The sequence below is a fragment of the Pseudopodoces humilis genome, chromosome 8 (genome assembly GCF_049639895.1).
Source record: "Pseudopodoces humilis isolate 2021_Gansu_Grassland_sample_001 chromosome 8, ASM4963989v1, whole genome shotgun sequence".
Lineage (NCBI taxonomy): Eukaryota > Metazoa > Chordata > Aves > Passeriformes > Paridae > Pseudopodoces > Pseudopodoces humilis.
The window spans coordinates 26,387,559-26,411,746 of record NC_142207.1 but is presented as its reverse complement, the minus strand read 5'-3'; the positions used below and the strand labels follow the sequence as shown (position 1 = coordinate 26,411,746).

At 41.0% G+C, this 24,188-nt stretch overlaps 1 protein-coding gene across 1 annotated transcript; it reads right to left on the bottom strand.

Annotated features, from left to right (window-relative positions):
* Nucleotides 1-11,369: 11,369 nt before the first annotated feature.
* Nucleotides 11,370-21,354, bottom strand: SUMO1 (small ubiquitin like modifier 1). Its single transcript, XM_005519896.3, has 5 exons — nt 21,217-21,354; nt 16,108-16,182; nt 14,826-14,903; nt 13,124-13,195; nt 11,370-12,238 (listed from the first exon to the last, which is right to left on the bottom strand). The coding sequence occupies exons 1-5, from the start codon at nt 21,226-21,228 to the stop codon at nt 12,170-12,172; spliced, it is 306 nt and encodes a 101-aa protein (XP_005519953.1). The 5' UTR covers nt 21,229-21,354; the 3' UTR covers nt 11,370-12,169.
* Between the last annotated feature and the right edge of the window lie 2,834 nt (nt 21,355-24,188).

The window sequence follows — 24,188 nt, the reverse complement described above, 5'->3', positions numbered from 1 at the left end:
AACAGTTGAGACACCCCAGTCAACAGGAAATGCAGGAGATGTTTGGAATAAAAAACAAGTAACTCTGAAAAGCAGTATATAAGAGGAGTCTTACCACTGAACAGAGAGCAGGAAAGAAAATACCCAATTGACAGCAGCTTTTTAAGTCCCATGGCAGCAAAACTTCCTGCCCCTTCCCCTGTAATGTCTTTGAGTATCTATTTCTGTTAAAGACTGGTTTCAAGCATGGTTTAGACACCAATGGCAATACATTAAGTGCTGTCTGGCTTGTGGTATAGATTCTGTCTGCTTTGTACCATCAGTATAAAGTTAAGGTGGCAAAACAATCACTCACTTGCAGAATGGTATACAGTGGACTGTCAAGTCATGTATGTGTTCATAGAAGTGCAGACACTGCTGATTAATGGTAGAACAGCACTGTTCCTTGTAGCCCCTCCTGAGGACCTGTAGCACCGAAATAACACAGCTGGAGGAGCAGAGGACAAGCTCTGTCTCAAAGCATATTCTGAGATGCCATCAGTTTCCCCCCAGTTGGTCTAACAAGTGGTCTTACGGGTAAAGTGGACCAGGAGGTCTCAGTGCACAGTACACAACCTCCCTGGGACAAGAAGGAGCTGCAGAAGCAGTTACACAGAGAACAGGTAACAGCCAGAACAAAGACCAACAACTCTCCAAGGGCAAAAAGCAATTCTTTGCATGAATCAGTGGACATTGGTTTAGGTCTCAGTATAAATCCTTAACTGCAATTTATAGAGGAAAACAGTTTTCTTTATCTTTTCCTCAGCAATTTTACATCACTGGGAACACAGAGCAACTTGAAGTTCTCTTCATGGCTTAGGTTAAGTTTTCATGCAGGAATTTTAGACCCACTAGCACAGTGCTTGTACAACTGTGGACTACAGCAGTTGTGCTCAAGTCCTAGTGTGCAAATCTTGAAGAGATTAATATTTTCTTAACAGCAGCTCATAATGTAACTAACAAACTGGCACAACCATTTCAGCTTTTTCTGTTTGCAAGGAGATAAATCAATACCCCTTATCACCATGTGTCATAAGCACTTACAATTAACTAACAAGAAACTGATCTCTGCATCTTGCTGAAGATTACCGCGCTCTCCTTTCAGTTATCTCTGTGGGAAATATAGCAAGGTATATAAAAGATTAATATGTTACAGTCAATTTCTTCAAAACCAGTTGAAGGAGATGGTCCAGCCCAACTTTATTTCTATGCTTTTGTTTGGTAGTTCCTTGCAAGATAAAAGACCAGGGAAAATTTTTGTATTTAGACATTATTTTGTATTTTTTGAGAGTGGTAATAATCAACTGTTATTAAAACAGATGTCTTTATTATTAAGCCTCAAAAAAGATAGATCAAGAACTACAGTAAAAATTATTTCAACTGTACTTAAAGTAGCAGGAGAGGTGGGGTTTTTTCTTTTTATTTTGTATCAAAAGTCAAGAAATATACATTGTATTAACAAGCAGACAATAGCTAGATTTTTTTTTCTCCAGACCTCACCTGTAAACCAGAATAACCTTAAGTACATGTACTAAAGCATGCACTTAGAATAAATGTGGTTTGAGGTTATTTAGGCACTTCTATGTGCATTAGGGTCATACCTAGAAGCAGAAAGTTGGATTTCGTTGGGCCTTACACTGTAGGCAGAAGACTGTCAGAGGTAGAGAAAGTTTGCATGAGGTTAACCAGCAGCTCAGAGGCAGCACAAATCTCACAACTTACCTGTTCCATATTGCAGCTTCTCCCTGCTGGACAGCATGGCCTTCTATCGTTTGTGCCTGGTAGAGGTTAAATTAATTGTAAACATTTAATCTAGGTGGACAACCAAGAGCAGTCAAGCCTTGAAGAGTCAAGGCATCCATTGTGTTACTAGAACAAGATCATGTGTTCCAGCTTAACGGTTGTCTGCATCAAGGTGTTAATATTTTCTCCCAAGTTTTTCTGTCTGAAGTCCGCTACAGTCCTGATGATGTATTTGAAGCACCTTTTTTGACCATAACAAACAAAACTTCAAAACTAGATTCTTGGTGTATTTTATTAATTTAGGTGGAGCAAGAAACAGAAGAGGCACGGAAAGACCAAGAATATGCATTTTAAGAGTCACCAAGTTATATCATTGGGCAAATTCTCTTATGAGATTTAGATTAAACCACAACACTTGGGTTCTATTTATGATTTGTTCTGACACTTTCCTGCACAACAAAAAAATATTATGTGAATATAAAAACACTGACAGAAAAAACAGGTTTACCTATAGATTGAAATGTTTGTTCTCTGAAGGAACAATCACCACAGTATCCACAGCATTCCAGTTTTCCCTGGCTCAGGCCATCTTGCTCCAAGAGCCATCCCAGCCAGCATCTCCCACACGGTAGAAGGCAGGAGCAGAGGGGCTGTGGAGATGAGAAATGGTGCTTGCAGGTGCTGGCAGGGACATGTGCCTAAGAAACTCCCGTGAAATGAGGATAAAAAAAGAGAAAAAAGGCTTACCTAGTGTGTCCTGCCTGGCTGTGGCTACTGCAGCTGGACAACTCTGTTGCCAGCGTCCACCACCACAAGATGGCTGCTGCCGCCTCAGGGCACCTGTGTCCACCACGGAGGGACAGCCAAGCTCCCTCCCGTCACAGCCCCAGTGAGGGACAGCCAGGCTCCCTCTCCCCACAGGTGCTGTCCCAGCCCCACTGAGGGACAGCCAGGCTCCCTCCTGTCCCAGCCCCACTGAGGGACAGCCAGGCTCCCTCTCCCCACAGGTGCTGTCCCAGCCCCACTGAGGGACAGCCAGGCTCCCTCCCGTCACAGCCCCAGTGAGGGACAGCCAGGCTCCCTCTCCCCACAGGTGCTGTCCCAGCCCCACTGAGGGACAGCCAGGCTCCCTCCTGTCCCAGCCCCACTGAGGAACAGCCAGGCTCCCTCCTGTCCCAGCCCCACTGAGGGACAGCCAGGCTCCCTCCTGTCCCAGCCCCACTGAGGGACAGCCAGGCTCCCTCCCGTCACAGCCCCAGTGAGGGACAGCCAGGCTCCCTCTCCCCACAGGTGCTGTCCCAGCCCCACTGAGGGACAGCCAGGCTCCCTCTCCCCACGAGTGCTGTCCCAGTTCCCCCAGCAATCCCCACCCATCGCGAGGCTCCCTCAGAGGGGCAGCAGGGGGCTCTGTCCCGGGGCAGGCACTGAGGGCCCCTATCCCCAGCTCCCACTCAGCTGATCCCACCGGCAGCACTGCTCCACACAAGACCTGCCCCTGGGGCTGCCTCACGCCTGAAAGAGCTCCCCAGCTGCCCCAGCTCATTTTGCACCCTAAGCACAGGTAAGTTCCCCTCTCCTCTACCCTCCTTAGCACTAGGATTTGTGGGTTTTTTTAATGTACTTCAGCATCACACACATAGGCAGATACGGCATTTCCCTCACACCAGGTATCCATGGCTGCTTGCTCACCTGCCCCAATTTCATGCTCGCCTGCCAACTGGCCAAGGCAGCAGTGCTGAGAAGAAGTGTGGGAGGGAGCCTGGGAACATGCAGAGCCTTCAGCCCACCCATCCTGCTGCCCACTGAGTTGAGACCTCCAAAACCTGCAATTCCAGGACTGTAAATATCCAAGACCAGTCTCACAGAAAACCTGGAGCCCAGAAGCACTCCCCAGTGCCTTCTTTAAAAGGGACGCCACACGGCAAAGTAAAACAGCTGTTCAAGTATGCATCTTAAATCTCTAAATCTCCTGGAAAAGTTTTCCTCAGCCCTAGTTTAGAACTCCAGAAATACACTGTCAATAGCTTTCCTGTTTCACCAGTGATCCTCTAGCTGACCATTCAGAGCTAACAGACTTTACCTGTTTCCTCAGTATCCTGTTTTCTGGGGTTGGAGGAATCCCCTGGACCTGCCTCCTCCCTTGCTACAACTTCAAAAATATTTAGAAAAAATACAGGGGGAAATATAAAGTTGGCAGAGGTTCAAGAATACAGCTTAAGTAGCAACATTTTGAGACACTAAATACCAGCAAATTAGCATAAGAGTCATCAGGTATCACAAAAGCAAGTATCTACTGGAAGAAAAAAAAATCAAAAAAAAAAAAATATGTATATAAAAAGCATTTACCATATAGAGAAAACAGGTGCCATTGGTCACAAACCATTGGTCTGGTTTTTACACCAGAAAACTCCCACAGAAGTCAAAACAACTTTAATAAGTACATGGAGATACATATTTCAGAAATTTTATATCTCAGTTAATAATAGATAAATAATCATTTAATCATTTACATAATATAATTAATAATGCACTTAAAGTTGAAGTTCTTGTTCCGATTTGTCCTGAAAAATGCCAAGAAGAGAAATCTGCACAGGAAAGAGAACAAGGAAGGCAGAAAGGCAATGTCAGAAGTGAAGAAGAGGAAGGAACAAGAACAGAAATGGAAAAAGAGCAGTAGGAACAAATGGAAAAAGTGAAGGTAGATCTGGAAAAGGAACAACAGAGGAGCATGGAGGACATGTGGTTAGTAAGGATAATGTTCTCAGTTGAGACAAGATCTACTGTTGTCTTTGCTTTTCTTTTGCAAGCCAGGCACATGCATCCACACCTAAGGATGTTTCAGCATGAAAAAACACAGATAACAACAAAACATCTTCTAACATTACAGAAGAACAACAACAGAGTGTTAAGAAGCCAGCAATCTGCTTCAGCACTCCCAGGCAAATTCCAAACTAGAGTATAACAACACAAACCTTTTAATCTCAAACATGTACATAGACAAAGTTCCATCTTTTAGTAGTATATTAGATTTTCCCTAAGCTTAGTATTGCATGTATATCTACTAAATTAACTCAATTTTTCTAATACTTTCATCCAGTTGTCATTACTCTGAATTATGACTTTTCAAAGTCTTTGTTGATAATGAAAAAAATCAGTATCAACAGTGAATTGAAGTAATTAAACAAATGTAGGTCTTCAACCTACTTGTGCCTAGTTTATAGCGAGTTCATGAAGATGATATTTCATGCTTTCCATACAACACCAAATCCACTATATTCTCTGACAAAAACCTCAGCACATGGTTATAAAGATCTTGTAGCAATGTAGGTTATTCCTTAATGATATAAGCATATTATACAAAAAAACCCAAACAACAAAAACCCCAAAAAACTAAAAAACGCACCAAAAAGAAAAAAAAAAGGCATTAAGAGCACTTTTGCTCTTTACCTTTGCTGACACAGCTATAGGGAAAAGACCAATACCAAACCAAATAAATACTTGAGGCAAAGCTCTGGGAAACCGATCAGTATGAGAAACAAGCTCTTGTGCAATCTAATTGTAATATTTCTATTCACCTTTTGGAACGTTTTGCTCACACAGAATAGCGCATTTGACACCATCTCACCACATCGCGTCAATCTGGTGATTTGTCATTGGAACAGCATTTCCCGGGGACAACAGCGGCCTCCTCGGGTGGTCCCGAGGAGCTGCAGCCTACCTGGAAACGCCTGGACACACTGCAGCGCATTCCCGGGAAAACAGGCATCCCCGAGAACCCCATTAGTAAAAGCAGCATGTTTTAATCACGTGTCTGAAAAGAAATACTTTTAAAACTTTTTTTTTTTAATTTGTGCCACGCCGTGCTTAACTTTATTTCAAGGAAAGTAAATAGGCGTTCAAGTCAAACGGCTGGACTGAGAACATCAAGATGACTGGAAAATATCTTGAATCACACTCAGTGAGGTGTAAGACCTTTAGTTTTATTTTCCTTCACTCCCCATTCCCAGAATAAGGAGAATATTCCTTTGCTTCATGAGCCTCCTTGACTTTCTTTGATCCTCCCTACTCTCAGTGTGAATCCTCCTACAAAAATAGCCCATTTTACTGTCATTCTGTTTATATTTAAATGTCAGCCAAGGCTTTCCATTGCCTCATTTGTTGCATAGCCCGGGTTTTTGTTCTGGGTTTGTGTCCTTGTTACATGAAGATGCATTCCAATTTTTTCTTCCAGCTCTTACTTACCGAACTTTCCTAACTGTTCCTCCGTACTCCTTCAGCCCTTTTCTCCAAATCTTTGTTCCATGTAAGTCACATACCTGTATCCCATATTCCTCATATCCTTCTCAAAAGCACATGTGACAAATGCAGTGCAGGTTTTTGCCCCCTTACAAACAGTGTGAAGGAAAGTAGATTTTTTTTTAATATTTCTGAACCAACCAGACAATATGCTACATAACACTAATCAGCACACATTCTCCCTTTATTCTCTGTTCTCTCCCCTTCGCTTTGGCAATCTGCTGAGCTCCTTGGGCTGGGATCTGCTCTTCTGGCAAGAATGCTCAGCAAACCCAAGGTTGCTATAGCAATTAATAATCATTTACGTTTTAGTTTACAGAAACAGAAACTAGAGGAGTGGAGGTGCCATGAGGAGGAGGTGGCAGCAAAGAAGTCACAATTAGAGAAAACAGCACAAAAACATATTTGGCAGCAGCAGCAAGATTACCACAGGAAGCTTCTTCTGCAGTTCTAGAAGAAGCAACAGCTAGAGGAACATGGAGCAGCAGATGGTCTATTGAAAGACTAATGCTTACTTTAGCAGCAGCTAGTTCATCAGAATAGATGATTTCTGGTAAAGACACAGCCTGTGTGTCTGCCTTGAAATTCCTGTGACACTACATCCCAAACTTTTAGTACCTAAGCTGCTGCTCTGTTAAACAGATATGGTAATAATAGTCCTCTCTGCCACGGTCCCTGCAGTGCAAAAAAAGAGGAATTCCATAGCCTAGCTACAATGCAAATGTGCAAGATTCCTGGCAATAACATCCATGCTACATCATAGCATGAATCATTTGTTTTCATTGTTTTTTCTGAAAGCCCAACTCCCAGCACGTGCCCTTAACAAAAGAGGTTCTAACAAATAGTTGCAGAGAAAGGCTTGAACAAAAATCCAGTTACCATCTAAGAAAAACTCATATGAGACAATATTAAATGCTTGTAATGCCAGTATTGTAACAGTACTTTCTTCTTATCTGTAACTGATAAAGTTATTTCCTAAATAGAAAGTATATAACCAACCAATAGTTGTTGGCGATGTTTCAAAGAGCCACAAAAAAGCAGACAAAAAGAAGGGGTAATGTGGTTAGAGGGAGAGTGCCAGCAGCTGGTTGACATGGCAGTAGAACACCTGGAATTCAAAGGGAAAAAAACTGAGAAAAGGTAACAAAATAAGGCTGAGGAGCAAACAAAGAAAGAGGAAGATGCTAGACTACCTCTAGAGGAAGCCAAATAACAAGCACAGCTTTTAAATTTAATCAGGTATGTAGCTATTAATCAAAGAGTGAAGTAAATTTTTTTCTTCAGTTATATCAACACATCTTTACACCTAGTGCCAGCCTATACAAAAATACCTCTGTAGTAGGAGTTCCATCAGAGTAGTTAACACTGGAGAGCACCACTGGTACCTCAGGAAACTGCCATCAACTCCAGCCCCAAGACAGAATGCTTTTCTTTTACTATTTAACAAGTTTTTCAGTATTTCCCCAAATTGTACCAGCAATTGACATACACCTGTATTCTAATTATTTTGGTGTTAATAATATATTACAGAAAGAAACCAAATTGGATTTTCCTGAACACCTGAAGTTATGGTTACCTTTACACAATCCATCAGAGCAGTCTCCAGAACTTCCACAAATTCCTGCAGGACCTCAGAACACAGAAACTGGGAGGCTGCACAGTACAGATTAAAACACTCCAAACTGCGTAACAGGCCTTCTAGGCCAATTTATGAGCCACAAAGCACTGCCAGGGATAAGAGGCCAAGTAGTAACTACAGCTGAACAGCAACTAGCAGCTAACACTTGCTCTACTCTTCTTGTTGTGACAAGAAGACAAGCTGGCCCACAAGAAGGTATCAGAACAAGCCAACATGTTCTTCCACAGCCTATTCCAAAGCTTACTCAAAGACAACTCCTGGGGAAGCCCAGGCTCCTGCCCATCCTCAGTGCTACAGAAGGTGCCACAAGCACTGCGGCAAAATCAATCAAAAAAATAAAATAAAAAAAAAAAATCAAAGTGCCAGTGCACCAGTAGCAACTCACCAAGTGTCTACATGTCAAGTCAATGCCCTGGCTTTCTGGCCCCAGAAGGAATTCTGTCTGCATCCCCTTTATTAACACTGGAGGCAAAGGACAAATCTGGAACCACCTCAGCAGTCCAAGGAGCATGACTAATGGAAGCTACCGGACTGGAACACACTCAACATATCCTTCATCCACAAGCGTTCTCTCACATTCACCTGTTTGAAAAACTAGGCCTGAAACCAGTATGAAAGAGCAAGTAAATGCCTGCTGCTAGGAATGGGTCATTGAAGCAAACTTTCAGCTGCACTCAAATTCAAGGATCCAATCTGGCTCAAGAGAAACCTTTTGGCACAGGTGCTGCTACTCATTCACATATTTTCCTAGACTGCAGCACTAATCTGTGTTGACATCCCAACAATAAGGAGTAAAATCAGTCATGTTTGATCAGCCAGTAGAAATGAATCCATACTGACCTCCAGAGGTTCCAGAATAGATACTTTGGTCCATTTTGTGTTAAAACAATCAAATCACTAGGTTCAAAAAGGTATGAAAGACCTCAGTGCTGACTTCTGGAGGAATCCTCCAAAACAATAAATTGCAATAACCATGCTACTGTAAGGAGAAGCTAGATTTCAGATTCAGCAATTAAAATATTACAGAGAAACAATAGCAAGGTTAAGTTCTTATCTTCCTTATTAATCCGATTATTCTGGATTTTTTTTTCTTCTCTGATATTTTCTGGCAAAGTGTAACACTTGCAGATTCAATTCATACTGCAGTTCCTGTAGAGTTTCCTGTGGAGAATAATCAATTTTTGCAGTCTCTAAATTGGAGCTGAACTACATTAGGTATGCATTAAGTACTGGTTCTAAAAGCAAACCAAAACCAGTTTAAACATCCAGCAAAATTTCTACTGGTCTCTGTAGAGGGCTTCAGAGGTTGATTTTCTCATTTATGACAATTTACCTGAACAGCAGTAATTCAAGTGTGCACACTGAAGATGCACAGCACAGGTCAACACAAATATTTTAAAAGAGTATTCTTAAATAATTTCCATTTAAATTAGAAAAAGCTAAAAACTAGTAAACAACCGTAGTTTCTAAAACAATACGTGGCTAGTCAAAACTCATGGCAGAATTCACGTTTTAGACATTATCTAACATATTAAGTGAAGTTCAAATCCTGCCAACATTTATGCATTTCACTTCAAAAAATCCTAATTTTATCAAACTAGTGATCATGCAGACATGTTTATACTTAAAGAAAATACACAAATCATTTAGGCAGAGCAGCTTTAAGAAAAGCTGTTAAGACTGATAGTTTTATAAAGTGCCTTTCAACAAAGCTTTTATACATCACCATAGTGAATACTAAATGTATTGTCACAATTCAAAATAAAGTATTAACTTCCACATTCTATTCCATAACTGACTCAGTGAAGATGGTTTTATTCTCCCAACACATATTTTTAAGCACTTAAAAACAAATCTTTTTCTAATATACAAATAAGCAAAGAGAAAAATTGCAAGAGGAAAAATTTTCTGCTTTTCTCCAACATATGAAATCCAACCTTATTTCCAGTTATAGCTTTTGAAACTATAAGTGCTTTAAAACTTCCACTCTAGACCTTTTTAGAAATTCTTTGGAAAGGACTAGCTCAGAAGGAAAGGACAGAAAGGGAATCCAGTCTAGCTCCTTGACTTCAAAACTCAGGTTTTACTTTAAAATTACCAAGAATTAACTTCTTTAGGAAGGGTACTAGTGTATCTGTAGCACATGTGTCTTCTCATTTTGCACAGAGCTCTCACTACTAATCTTCGAGGCAGAGTTTTCCCATCATTACTGTTCTATCAGCAAAGACATGACTTTGGACCAGCAGCTCTGTTGAGGCTCTTTAAGGCTTCACAAGAAGTCTGAGAAAGAGGTCAAATCAGTCTGTCACTGGTTCCACATCCACTCTATAAAGAGATGTATTTTAGGACAAGGTTACAGAACAGAAAGCAATCTTTGCCTTGAGCTTCATCCTACTGAAGCTGCATTTTGCAGAAAACCCTCCTCCACAGTCTCAAGAGAACCAAATGCAGTACTTCAGCTAGAAAGCTGATATAAATGAGCATATAAAACAGATTTGGAAGAGGAAAGTGAACAGCTAGAAGCAAAGATAGTCAGGGCAGCCACTAGAGTACTAGCATGAAACCCCAGGGATGTGGATTCAGTTCTCAGCCCCGCTTTCAGCTTCCAGAGTGACCCCAGTAAGCTGCACCTGTTCCTAGTTTGCAGAAGAGAGACAATAGGAACTTGCCTACAAAAAAAGCACATCATACAAATTTTAAATTAAAAGATGATCTGGTAAGAGTCACAAGAGTTTAATTTCTGGTATTCTGAAGCAAATATATTTAGTACTTTAAAAAACAATTGGAGGTAAGTGCAGACAAGCTGTGTCATTCTACATCATCACAGCAATCCCCTCTTTAAGAGCTGAATTACATAAAATACTTTAAGAAAACCCCATATTCTGACATTTTGAGAACAAAAATTTTAATCTTTAAAAAATTGCGTAGTGCAACTGTGTATACAAAGTATTACTAAATCAGGAACAGGACAACCACAAGCATGAAAGAAAATGCAGGTCTAGCTTTACAGCAAATGCCATTAAAAAGGTAATTAAAATCTGCTATTTTTTCCAAGTGTGCCAGCATGTGTCTTTAACAGAAGCTGGCATTTATATGGAACTCGATTTACCAAACAAGTCCCATTCATCTGCAAAAGAGGTGAAGCAGGGAGAGTACTGAAATCTTCTCTTCACACTACTCTGCCCATAATCTCCCACCTCAGCTTTTATATTCAGTAAAAAGTTCTCAAACTGACCATTTATAACCTGCAGGTAGCTGGAACATGTAGACCCTGATAATGATGCCCAATGAACTGTCATGACATTTTCGTGTCATCCATCATAGATTATTTAACCGTACCATATCAGATGAAATGCAGACATTAAAAGCCATCTTTATTTACTTCCAAGTTGCATTTTTGGTTTAAATTTTGTGCATGAAGTGAAGATTTATGTAACTGTATGTGACTATTTACTTCAAGAAAAGAAATGGCTATTAGTCTCTAAGACTCACCTGCTAAACAAGCAAATCAAGTACTTTCCTAGGGCGAGTAGAAAAAAAAAAAATTATGAGGTATATTTACAGAGCACAATTTTTTTTTCTGGCTTCAACTTATAGTCACTGGAAAAGCATACCCTAATTATAACTTCTAATTGTTTTGCTCATTTCCAAACATTTGAAAAGAAAATGCAAGTTGTTTATAAAATTGGTTTTCTTGTTTATTTTAAATGAAGCTGGTACAGACAATGTCCATTCAAAACCCACGTCCCAGGCCAAAAGGTACAAACAAGAGTGTCAAAGTAACACCAGTTGGCTGCTGTGATCATTCTTGCATGGATACCTGTACGTGCTAATTGCTATATGAGGTTAAAATGCTTCTGGGTTCTTCCGGTAATATTTAAAAATCATTAGGGTTTTCAATTTCATGTCTTCAGCAAAGCCATCTCTGGAGCAAGGAACGGATGACAACAGTTCTAGCTTTTCCATTTCCATCTCAGCAATCTTCATTGGGCCATCAGCACAATTTAAGCAAAATAGCTCTGAGTTATGGATACACACAACTTCTCCACAGTTTAGTTCTCTGAAAAACTTCATCTCGCACTGAAAGTTATAGTCCAGGAGTGAGACAGTCACACATCAAAACTTCAGGGCAGATATGGAAGTCGTTAAGAACACTCGCCCACCTGGCAGATCTTACAGCCTTCGTGCCTGAAATGCACGAACCCAGTGAACATACAAATGCATGTGAGTACATGTATTCCTAAAGGGGAGGGCAGAAGGGAAGAGGGGAGCAAGGCTGCAGTTGGATCACAGAAGTTCAGCACAATGAAAACAGAAACAATAGTGTATAATGAGCACGAGAATTCAAAATACCAGACGCTTGAAAGTAAACTCCCAGAGATGGGGTGCCAGTTTCAGTGTTGAACACCACATTACAAAAGAACTATTATTTAAAAATAAAAAAGGATTAAAGGGGAAGAAAATCAGAAGGATCTAAACTGTTGAGTGACCCCCCGTCTGTTCCTGATAAACTTCAATCACATCTTCCTCCTCCATCCCCAGCTGTGAGAACAGAGAAAAAAACAGCAAATAATTGTTATAAATCTGGTGTGAGAAGAAATCAGAGCAGGTCCTAGACAAATTAGACAATGCTTTGTTCCTCTATCCCATCATAATTCATCAAAGGGGTGAAGAAAGTTTTAGTCATTATCTCACTAGACAACACTCACAATTTTTAGTCCTTTTTCTTCAGACTTAGGTATTTGAGTCAAAGCAAAAGCCTTACAGCAAAGACACACTTGTGGAGCAGTACACATCAGCCTGGAAGCTGCTGGCTTTACCTTTCTCTAAACCCCTTGTTTAAGTGGAACAAGGACATCACCACCATCCTGTGATATAGTTAGTATCACACAGTGATATTCATATTATCATAGTGAATAATATAGTCAATGCACTAGCTGTAGAGCCATGTGAATTATATATACTACAGTGCACTACTAGCTCACAATACAGCTTAACACCTACACCTTGCAACTCAAAGCCCGTTTACAACTATTCTCTCACAGAGAGCAACTTGCTCAATTTCACAGTCAACAAGTTTGTTTGGTATTTTCAGAAGGTCATTATTATGAGTTTCTTCCTGCTTTTTCATAACAATTGGTGGAAGTCACTGGACAGAAGTAACTGTTTTCTGTTTATTTACACTTTGATCTACTAAATGTGAACTAAATACTTATTTATTCCAAAGACATACTGAGGTTCAAGGTTAACAACGGGAAGATTCCCTTGATGTTTTCCCCCCTCTCTAGTAAGCAGTGACTACACTCTCCTTTCTGAGGCATTACACATGGAGGTCCAAACAGGCTCTTTCCGAACTGCCCATCTGCCTTACTAAAAGATCCTAGTTAAGGAACTATAGTCAAACTATATTTCTAGAAAGAAACTCACCTCCTTGGGGGTATGATTATCAGTAATTCTCTGACCCTCGAAGAGAAACCTGAGTGAATTCATTGGAACACCCTAAAAAAAGAAACAGATGTATAAGAAAAAAAAACCAACTTACTGAATCTTGTACGGGTCTACAAGAAAAACCATTTTAAATAAAAACAACACATGAAAGTCATAAAAGAGCATTTGTTCCTGTTACACAGGGAGCTCAGATACTCTATTGCACTCATGTAGACTACAAAGAAGTGACTCAAAAAGATAGTGCCAAAATGCATTTTTATTCCAGAGTCTCACTGGAGTTCTAGCTCAACAACTTGGAAGTTTCTTTAGCTTTTTTAACTTGTTTTTATTTATGAATTAAGTACTGACTATACCCCCTCTCCCAAGATATCATTACACATGTACTTTTCTGGACCGCATATCAGCCTTATTTAGAGAGCCTAAGACAACAGGAGGAACATGATGTTTACTTCATGAACTCCTACTCTTGCTTTCCCAATCTTCTATGGCTACAGGAAGGAATTGCAACCTTTACCACTATAAATTCTACAAATGCTCAGCACTGGGAACAAGAAAGAGCAGAGCCGAGGGGGAGAAAAATGAACAGCACTCAAACAAGGAGAAACAAACATCCCAAAGGTAAACAGAGTTAAGTTAAAGTATGTCTATTGCACAATGTGCCCATCTTCTGGCAGAACGTCATACTTCACATCACTAGATAAGGCAAACACCTCATCTTTTCCTTCTCTTTCAAGTTATGAGCAAAACAAACTCATGTGAAATATGACACAATTTTATCACTTAGCTCTCAAATACTGCATGCAAATAACTAGGCAGAAAATTTTTTCAGGTAAGGACAGATCTTCACACTGTTTCAACAATCCCTCTGGCCAATGTGGAAGAACCGTTCACAGTCCCTTTACCAGAGAAAGGCTACTTGACACCAGAAACTGTTTTGACTACTGCAAAGGAAATCACAGACCCTCCAGAATTCAGCTTGGGAGACACAGGTGTGTTCATTCAAACAATTATCTCTTTAAGAAAGAATTCCACACATGGATGTTCATTAGTCAGTAAGACTGCCGCATGAATTATTTCCAAGATTTTTTTTTTTTAAATTGCAGGGTTTTAAAATTAATCATATTTTTAACCATTTGGATTTGGCTACAAATGTATCTGGTGTTTGATCTCTTCTTTCCTACTACTCCAGAAACACAGCAAAAAAGAACACATTTTGCAAAAGAACACTTCAATGACAAGTTCAACTTGTCTCGTAGTATTAGGAAAAAGCCCCCGAAGTATTATTACTTATGATTATATCTCCTGAAGTGAACTCCAACACATTTATCCAAGAAAAGGCCACATAAGGCATCTATCCCCAAAGCTGAGGGCAAACTAGGCCAGGGCTTCTGGAAATAGCAGCTGTGAATCCACAATATCTGCCACAGAATCTGGAAGTGAAGATAAGTTTTTGTTCTGTAACAATTGTTATTATTTACCTACATCCACAAATAATATTGCAGACTTCTTAGGGTATAACTTCACAGTTGTCTTACACAGGAATACTTTTACTTGTCAAAAGAAATTAGGAGATCCATTATATTTGTACCATCAGATATCTCAAAAGTCTATTTGCAAGTACGGTGAGAAAAGTGGTTTGGAGTTTTATTTTCTTTTTGAAAAATGTCATTGTTTCACAAACCTGTCTTTGACAGTATGATTCTTTGAGTTTCTTGAGGTGTGTTGTCATTTTCACCTTGAAGTGAATTTCACTGCTGTCCTAAGGACAGAAAAGAAAAAATTTTACTCTCCTTGTAGCAACTGCTAACTTTTTTATTTTTAAACATTCCCTTAAGAAAAAACTTATATAAAACTCACAAGAAATATGGCATGTCATATCGTGAAATATGGCATATCACCATGCATACCTTGGTGCATCATATCGTGAACCTCCAGGATGATTTATCAGTCACTAAATTCACTATGTACTTCCACAGGAAGTTCTTCTTAAAAAAACAGATGGCATAGTATAGCCTTAGGCTCAGCATGGAAGTTTTGGATTTAAAATTACCAAAACCCATACATGGTTCAGTCTGTGCTGCCATCCTTATCCAGATGATATACTTATGAAATACAAACATACATATGCAGGGGATTTCTGCTCTAAGATTCCTAAAGAGACAAGTTAAAGCTTGCACCTCAAAATACATATGAAACCTCGTTCAATTAGAGTAATTATCTAGAAGTTAGGTGCAGGCAGACTTGGCAACACAAGACTAACCTAAGGAGAAATCTCAGGTCTTATTATTCTGTAGTCCTTCCCACCAGCCATAAAATACAAGTAGCTGCAACTGTCAAAATGGCTACAGATAAAACAGATTGCAAGAGGTTCTGTGCAAAAGACATGTGGGCCACTTTCAGCTTTTCAATGTGTTCTTGCAATTGCTGATTAGGCCATCAAGAGGTAAGGTAGTTTCTGTTAGTCCTACTTGAAAGTCATCTGTCTCCACCCAACTGCAGGAAACAATACAACTCAAACAATCTTATTTAAGTCATCTGAGCTAGGGGCTCTTTGCACAGAAGATTCCAACATTCTCAACATTCACATTCCAACACAGACAGAATACAGACTTCTAATCCACCGTTCATCTCGTTGCTACATCTACCAACAGGGCAGCCAACAATCCTTTTCCTATTCCTGAAAAAGAAAACTGATCTCATGCCTAGGGTACTACACAAACTTTGAGGACCTGAATTTATCAAGTTTGCCACTTATTCATACCCTTGGACAAATTAATCCCTCAATGAATCAAAGAAAGCACACCAGAGTATACAAATACACATTTCTGGCAGCTGAAAATAGTTTATGGCAGGGGAGGATCACACTGAGGAACTGAAAGTATCAACTTGCATTTAGTCATTTCTACCATACAAGAAGTCACACCCCCATCAAATGTCAACAAGCAATTATGTAAAAAACTCACCTGCCCAATGACTTTGAGTTTAATGTACTCCCCTTCTTTCTTATCTCCTAAGTCCTCAGCTGAAGGTTTTGCTTCCTGCAAGGAAAACAAAAAAAGCCTGATCAATTCAACACTTCATTACTTTCACTGGGCAGTATGGCAGCTGTCATCCTCTTTATTGGATGAAATTAGACTGCTCAAGATGTCTTCTTTCTGTGTGTGTTCACAAAAATAACAGCAACATAGTATGAAACGTTGTCTGTCTACCTGTGAGAAGTTTAATTAATGAGAGGAAAGAAACAGCATAAAGAACATAAGAGATGAGAGAAGAATCATTTTGAAAGAGATGACATACAAAAATAAAAAGTGTGATTTTATACCTCTAATTCCTAGACAAAAAACAAACTGCAATAACCCCACAAGAAGCGTACTAAGAGGCTCAGATATTTGACAGAAAAAAAGGAACATTGTGAGGAGAGTAAACAGAAAGCACTTGTGACACCCTATCAACTTAAAGAGAGTGAACCATGCAAACATTTTTCAACCCATTGCATCAAAGGTAGTCCTTATTTTCAAAAGGCTGGTCAGCTACCTTCTTTTTCTATGACAACAAAAGAGCTTCCTTCTACCACATTTGTTTGAAGACCACAATACTTCAAAGTTTTGAAAGGTGCAGTTCCAAGCACTATAGTGTTTTGATATCCTTCCAGGGTAAGAATAAACTGTACAGACAAGTTTGATTCAACAACTTGAGCACTAAAGCTCATCAAAAGGGTTTAAGTGTTACACACTCTAAGACATTAATTAAGGACATCAGAGTTTTCATGTTACTGGTTGATAGATGAAACAAGTGAGAAATCAGGTACTATTAACCCCATTCCTTGCCTGTCACTACATATCCTGCATCAGGCTTTTAGCTATGTTCCACTGCAGGACAAAGGGGTTTTACAGACGTCAGGTCTAGATAGTGCTCAGTGAAGAATTGTTTCATTCAGTAGTCATAACCACAGGTACCCTGCTGATCATGTTTGAAATCTTCCTTTTATATTTTACTGCTTAACATTGTAGACAAAAAACAAAATATGTACAGGTGCCTACCACAGGCTGCCATCCCAAAAGGGACTTTTTGCTAAATGTACAGAAATATCCTTTGTATTGTTGGACTCGAAATTTAGGCTCAAGTGCCAAAAACACACCAAATACTAACCTTCTCTATAAAGTCCCTCCACATAGGTTTCTATCTTCAGATTAAAACCTTTTTAAGCTTTTTCCCCCCTTCTCCTTAAAGAAGTTAAACACACACAACTTTGAACATTAAAAGATCATAAGAAAGGGCATAGGCCAAGTCAGCAAACATCCTTCCTTCCCATCTGTACAAATCTCAATCTGGAATAAAGAAAGAGAGGAACTGTTCTTTCTACCAGTTTGACTCACTGCCTCAACCCAGATCAATTCAGTTTCTACAATGGAAAGAAGTATGAACTAGAGACTCCACCTGGTTTGAATACCTTTTATTTTTTTAATACTCATCCAGGCACAACCTAAACTGCAGGGTCTGATCCATCACCCTTCAAGCTCAAATCCAAAAACTCAGCCCAAGCTTTCAAGAAGCCTGATACACACAGGACTTCAAGCAAGTCACTTTATAAGCATGGAAGGAGTTCTTCATGGGTAACACAGTCAGATCCCCTGTGTTCCCCACCGAAGTTTTCTGTAACATATTTGGACTCTAAGCTTCTGGGACTACTTGCAGGAATATAAACACAGTGGTATTCACTCCTGACCAGAAAGAAAGAAAAATAAGAACCTGCAACTTGTTCTGATAACTTACACAAACAGCAGTTTTAATGTCTTTATGCAGGATTACTAACCTCTAGGAATCAGAGCAAGATTCAGATCTCTACTGATCTGAAGTCAGTAACTTCAAAACTAGCTTCTGTTTCACTATTACTGAAATAATTTGTAAGAACACTCTGTCCCTTTGCATGACATTTAAGGTCAGTCACTGTCTAAATTTACTTTACAAATTGCATGGCAGCATATTATCCCAGCAGTAGAGGTATTTGTAGTAGTTACATAGTTCTGTACATTGTAACACATCTAACAGATCTAACCTATTCAGGCTTCCAAACCAAATCATCCTGTACAAGGTATTACTAATGATCATTACTACTATGACAGTGCCTCTGGCCAATATGACTGATAAAATTATGATTCATATTTGATTCCTATCCTCAAGGAAAGGGGACTAGTATTAAAAACAAATAGGGAAAGCAGCAAACAGCAGCAGAGGGGATTGGAGTCTTCAAACCATAAAAATGCTCGTTTAAAGTTCCACAACCTCTCACCCACAAAATAAGAGGAAAGAAAACTGTAGCTTCAGGAAAAGAGAAATAATATTAAATCAAATAACAGAAGCGCCAATAATCAAAGCTTAGAAATGGAGCAAAATATTTTACATCAGGATACAAGACCCAGCAAGTCTGAAAATGCTCTCTGCAGTTTGTCAGTGAGATATGCTGCCATTCAATGCCAAATGGTTAAGGTAACACAAGAAGACTTCAGAATAGAAAAAGGAAGGAGATCGCAAAGTTGTTAAAACTACTAGCATTCATTAACAAAATCCTGTATCAGCAATCAGCAAGCAAGCCTCCAGACTTCTTGCACTGTGAAAAGTGTGAAAGGTGCTTTAGGATGCCCTATGAAATAGGACATGAACACCATACAAAGAGAACAGAAATACCACAACACTCCCATTTCTAACTTTTCGTTAGAGGATTTAAAGGCTTCATTTCAGTTTTCCTGAAGGGCACAAAATAAGGGTCTTAGCACTGTCTCACACTTATATAATGACCCTAAAAAGCACACAAAATTTCTTGGATGAAACACACTGGTATTGCTATTGCAACTAACAAAAATAAAACACACAAAACAAACACTGTGAGGCAACATACTGCAAGTTTCCTCCTCCAATTTTCAGAAGGGCTCAAACTTCAATGTCTAACTTAGAAAACTAAACCCCATACTCAGCATTTTAAAGAAAAATCAACAAAACCAAAATTACTAGAGGAATAGAAGTATAACATAGTTCCTAACAAAGCAAATAAACTCATTCATTTTTTACAGGAGTGGAAAACATAAATACAAACTACAGCATTCTTTATTAGCAATACACGAACAGATAACGTTAGAGTGAAATAAAGCAAAAACAGCCTAAGACACTTAAAGGAGGGGAAATCAACTTGTGTTTTGTTTAGTTTTTGCTTAGATCCCACTAAGCAACCATGTGGGGTTTTTTTAAGTCTGCCTTTCTTTCAAGCATTTTTATTTATCATAAAAGTCAATTTCCCACTAAAAATAAAGTAACCCCTTATTTTACTGGTGATAAATGACCCCCCCTCTTAACTTAATTCCAGGCACAAAAAGAACAATACTCTAAGCAACTCACAACTTTAGATAATCCAGTTATTCTTGTAGAATTGATAAACAGAGGAACGAAATTTATAGTGCTGCATAACCTTACATTATCCTTCCACTTAAACATCTGTTTAGCTCTTGTTGCACAGCCCCCCAGAAATGAATGACACAAAGCCTAACAGTATTTTGCTTATCTATTAAAAATAAACAGCAAGATCCTTACTCAGACTTTTAAGATACACAGGTTATCACATACAAGGAATTTTACATACTTCGAAGCAGTCCCAAAGACAAAATACACATGTGTTTTAGCAGAACTTGCCTGGAGAAGGATTTACCTCACTACTGAAAGCTGCTATTTGTTAAAACACGCCATGGTTCACGTATGCAGACAGCTACAGAGCAGGTCACGTGAACATCTGTCTATAAAATCTAGTTCAGAAATTGTTGGTGGGGTTTTTTTCTTTTCTTTTTTTTCTAATGCAATCACTTTCAAGTACTTTACTACAGGGGCAATGTGTCCTCCCAGGAGGCAGCAATCGCTGTGCTCCCAGCTGCCCCTCTCCCAGGCACTGAGAGGCAGCAGCACCATCGTCAGCTGCATTGTGCTGGAAAGTCGGGGGCGGGGAGGAAGACCACCAGCACACAGCGCTGGCTTCTTTTCACCGCTCATACTGCACCAAGGCTACTCCCCGAAGCAGGCACGGTATGCACTAAGCTGAGCCTTGTCCCTGGGGACTTTTAATTTCCTGGCTGGCACCAGTACTATTCTTCACAGCACTACAAGAAACATTTCTAGGTACTGACATTATCATGATGGTTGGACTTCGGGAAAAAACAAAGTTAGAAAACAGTGCCCTATGACGACAATATAGAAAATTAAGCAAAACAGCACACAAATTAAAACCGGAACGCTGTTTTAACTTTCCACCAGCAGGTCACATAGCCTAAAGCAATAGTTGTAAGCAAAGCACTGTTCGCATGCCAGGCCGAGCAACCCAGGAACTTGCGGTACAAGCACCTATTTAAGTCCCCGTCTCAGAAGACAGAAATGACAGGGATATAACGAGAATATTACTCGGAGCGAAGGCAGGACGGAGCCTTGATAAAGGACGGGGTGTTTAATACAGGCAAGCAACGTTCAACTGAGAAAAGAAGGGGAGAAAACCAGGTTTTCGCAATCCTAGGGCGAACAGAAGACCCGGCAAGCCTAGCCTAACCCGCACAAAGCCCGCTCCGGGGGAAAAGCATCCCACCACACACCCGGGAAATCGAAAAGGAAAGGAAACAACTGTTGTGCAACATGGCTCACCCCTCGCTGCACTCCCGGGTTTCCAGGGCCGGGACTGCCCCGGCGGCGATCCCGCTCCGTCCGGACACCGCCCCGGCCCCCGAGTATCCCTGCCTGGAGCTCGCCCGCCCTCCTCGCCAAACACCCCGAAGGAAGGGCGAAAAAGGATTAAAATGCGGGGGGGAGAGGGCCCGTATCTGGCCGAGGTCGGGGATCGGCATCCACACACATCCACTCACACTGCCCTAGTGGAACAGTTCCCCCGGCGCCCTCCGGGCGGCCGCGACTCCGCTCGCCCCGGGCCGGGGCTGCCCCGCGGCCGCGGAGAGTGCGGGCGTGGGGGCGCAGGCGGCTCCTCCCGCGCCCCCGGGGCCGCCGCTCTCGCCGTGCCGTCCCCCCGCGGCCGGGACGGCTGCCCGTACCTGGTCAGACATGGCTCGGCCCCGTGTCGTGCGGCAGGCTCGGCTGGGCCGCTGCAGGCGCTCCGCTCCTTTCTCTGCCCGCAGCGCAAACACAGGGCCGCGGCACGGGCGGGATTTCCTGTGCGCCTGAGCTCACTTCCCACCCGGGCTCCGCCCGCGGCCGCTCCCGAACCTCGCACGGAGCTGCCGCGGCACCGGCTGCCAACAGGGCCGCGGAGGAATCGCCGTTAAAAGAAGCGGCGAACGTTGAGGGCACCGTGGCGACCGGAGCACCTGAGGAGAGTCCGGCGGAGGCCACAGAGGTGATTAAGGGCCCGGAGCATCTCTCGTTATGAAGAGAGACTGCGGGAGCTGGGCCTGTTCAGTCTGGAGGAGATTGCGAGGGGATCTCATGAGTGCATCTAAATACCTCAAAGGCGGTGCCAAGAGGATGGTGCCAGACACTTCTCAGTGGTGCTCGGTGACAGGAGGAGTGATGGCCATAAACTAAAACATAGTAAGTTCCAGCTCAGCTTGATAAAAAACTGCTTTACGTTGAGGGTGGCCGAGCACTGGAACAGGCTACCCAGAAAGTCACGGAGTCTCCCTCTCTGGAGACAATCAAACTCCACCTGTTCCTGTGGCACCTGCTCCAGCTGACCCTGATGTGGCAGGGGTTGGACTCGATGGTCTCCAAAGATCCCTTCCAACGCTAACAATTCTGTGAAGTCATATAACCCTTCCCACAACAGCAGATCTTGGAGTAAAAGTCACTTTCCTTAGGCCTACCTCAAATACCTCGCCAAGGTTTCTTTACTAAGATAATATGTCACAACAAAACTCACTTTTCTTTTTAGGCACAGTTTGCATTTTTTTTAAAGTCATTGCAACCATGCAAGCAATGGGATCAGTATGAATTAATCAAATTTGCACCCAGGCAGTTGCATTTGAACAAATTTGCAAAGATGTATCATTTAAACGGAACAGGTGCCCTGTTTTACATTGGCACAGCATGGCTATTCAGAGGCCTGCACAAGAAGCAACACCTACCTAAAAGGTTACATTTAGGCTGCAAGCTGTTTGGACTGTAGCATGGAGTCCTAACATCCCCTCTGCAACTACTCAGGAAAGTCCTGCACGGCATTGCTGCTGGCATAGGCATATGCTTAGCTCTAAGTGGCCAGCAAGTAGAAAAAAACCCCACACATGAGAACCATAAAATAACATGAACGTAAAAATCAATGAATCAACACAAATTAGCTCAATTTAAATAGATTATTATCCTCATGCTACTAAACAGAGTTTTAACTTTACCAGCTACCTTTGGGAAAAGGCAGAGTACATTCATTAGCTCTGGGCAGAGAGCATTCATTAATACAAACAGCTCAATGCTCTGTGTGCCATGTTCCCTTGTAATAACACCAAACACCAAAGCAGCTGCACTCTGCCTGCATTTCTGCATGTCGCTGAATGCCAAGTTACAAACACAGCTACACCAAGAGGTGCACTTTTACCAGCCAGTGGAACAATCAGTATTTAGACTCATGGGAATTAGTTTTAATCACAACTGTTAAAATAAATTCAGAATTAACAAGGGAGGGAAAAAATAAATAAAGAGAAACAAAACAAATGCTATACAAACTACAGAATGAAGATGATCTTTCTTAGGCAAGGCCAAGCAGGCAGAAAAGCCAAATATGTTCATGATATGCCAAGCTCACAGTAAGAGCTCATTATGAGCTTCATAACACACACAAAGCGACAAAATAAGCCATGCTAGGGCTCCACAGCAACACACAATACTAACAGAATGGAAAAAGACAAATATTCTATCCTGAACATTACCACTTTTTATAAATGTTAATGGGGTTTTTAAAAACGGAGCCTTACAGTGCTAAGACCAAATTCTCAGACTCTGGCACAAACCAAATTTTTTCGTGTAATCCCATAATAAAAGCTAACACTCATGTGAGCCAGAATGCAGCTACCTATCCCCATACATAGCCATAAAAGTACAGGGTTAGAATGTGCTCATCGGCATACACACTAACAGTAACGCCACCTTTCTTGACTCCCTTCTTGCTCTATCAGTTGTGGATGCTTCAAGACACAAGCTAGATTTGTACAGGATCTTCAAAGCTAATCTCTGCTGAGCCTGTGAAAATCGCGAACATACAGCAGAAAAGCTCCTGCTTTTCTTTTTTGACAGCTCAGATTCAACACAGAATGCACTGAAAGAGAAAACAACAAAAACTGTTTTAAAAATACCAAATACACTTACACAAGCTTCTTTCCACAAAACCCAGTCAGCTTTGCATTTACATGCACCACCAATGACACTTGCTCTAATAACCTCACAAATTCTCAGGTGCTTTATAATGTTTCTTATTTCCCTATCTGCACTTAATCTCAGTCACCTGAAGCCAATAAAGTTCACCTCTGTTGACTAATTTCTCCAAAGCTGCCCTATCGTTTAGGAGCCAATAGCTGTAACTGTTTTTCTCAAAGCTATTGGCCCACACATATAGTCTGTGCAAAGCTTCTTCAGTCCATCAGAAACAGATCTCTTAAAAAAGCACTTTAATTTAAGAGCAATCTGTAATCTCGTAATGCCAATTTGCTCGCTTGAGAGGGGTTAGTGCTAGCAAACAGGATGAATGCAGTGTTTTAGGGCAGCCAGCTAAGTAACCGGAGTTGTTACATAATAACAGCCCTGAGCCCGCCAGCAGGGCCAGAACCAGTACGTTAAAACTAGGTAGAACTCGGAAATTCTCTACCTCCTTGAACCTAATTGCTTTGGCAATATTACTGGTTGTGGGATTTTTAAAAATTGGTTATGTTATGTAAAGTACCAAAGTCTTTCCTTTGGGGAAAAAAAAACAAACAACAAAAAACCCTTCAGAATTATGCAAGTCCACGTATTTCTCTGACTATTGGCTTTCCAGCATACTCCTTACATGGAGGAAACAAAGGCGTGCTGACTCCTACAGATG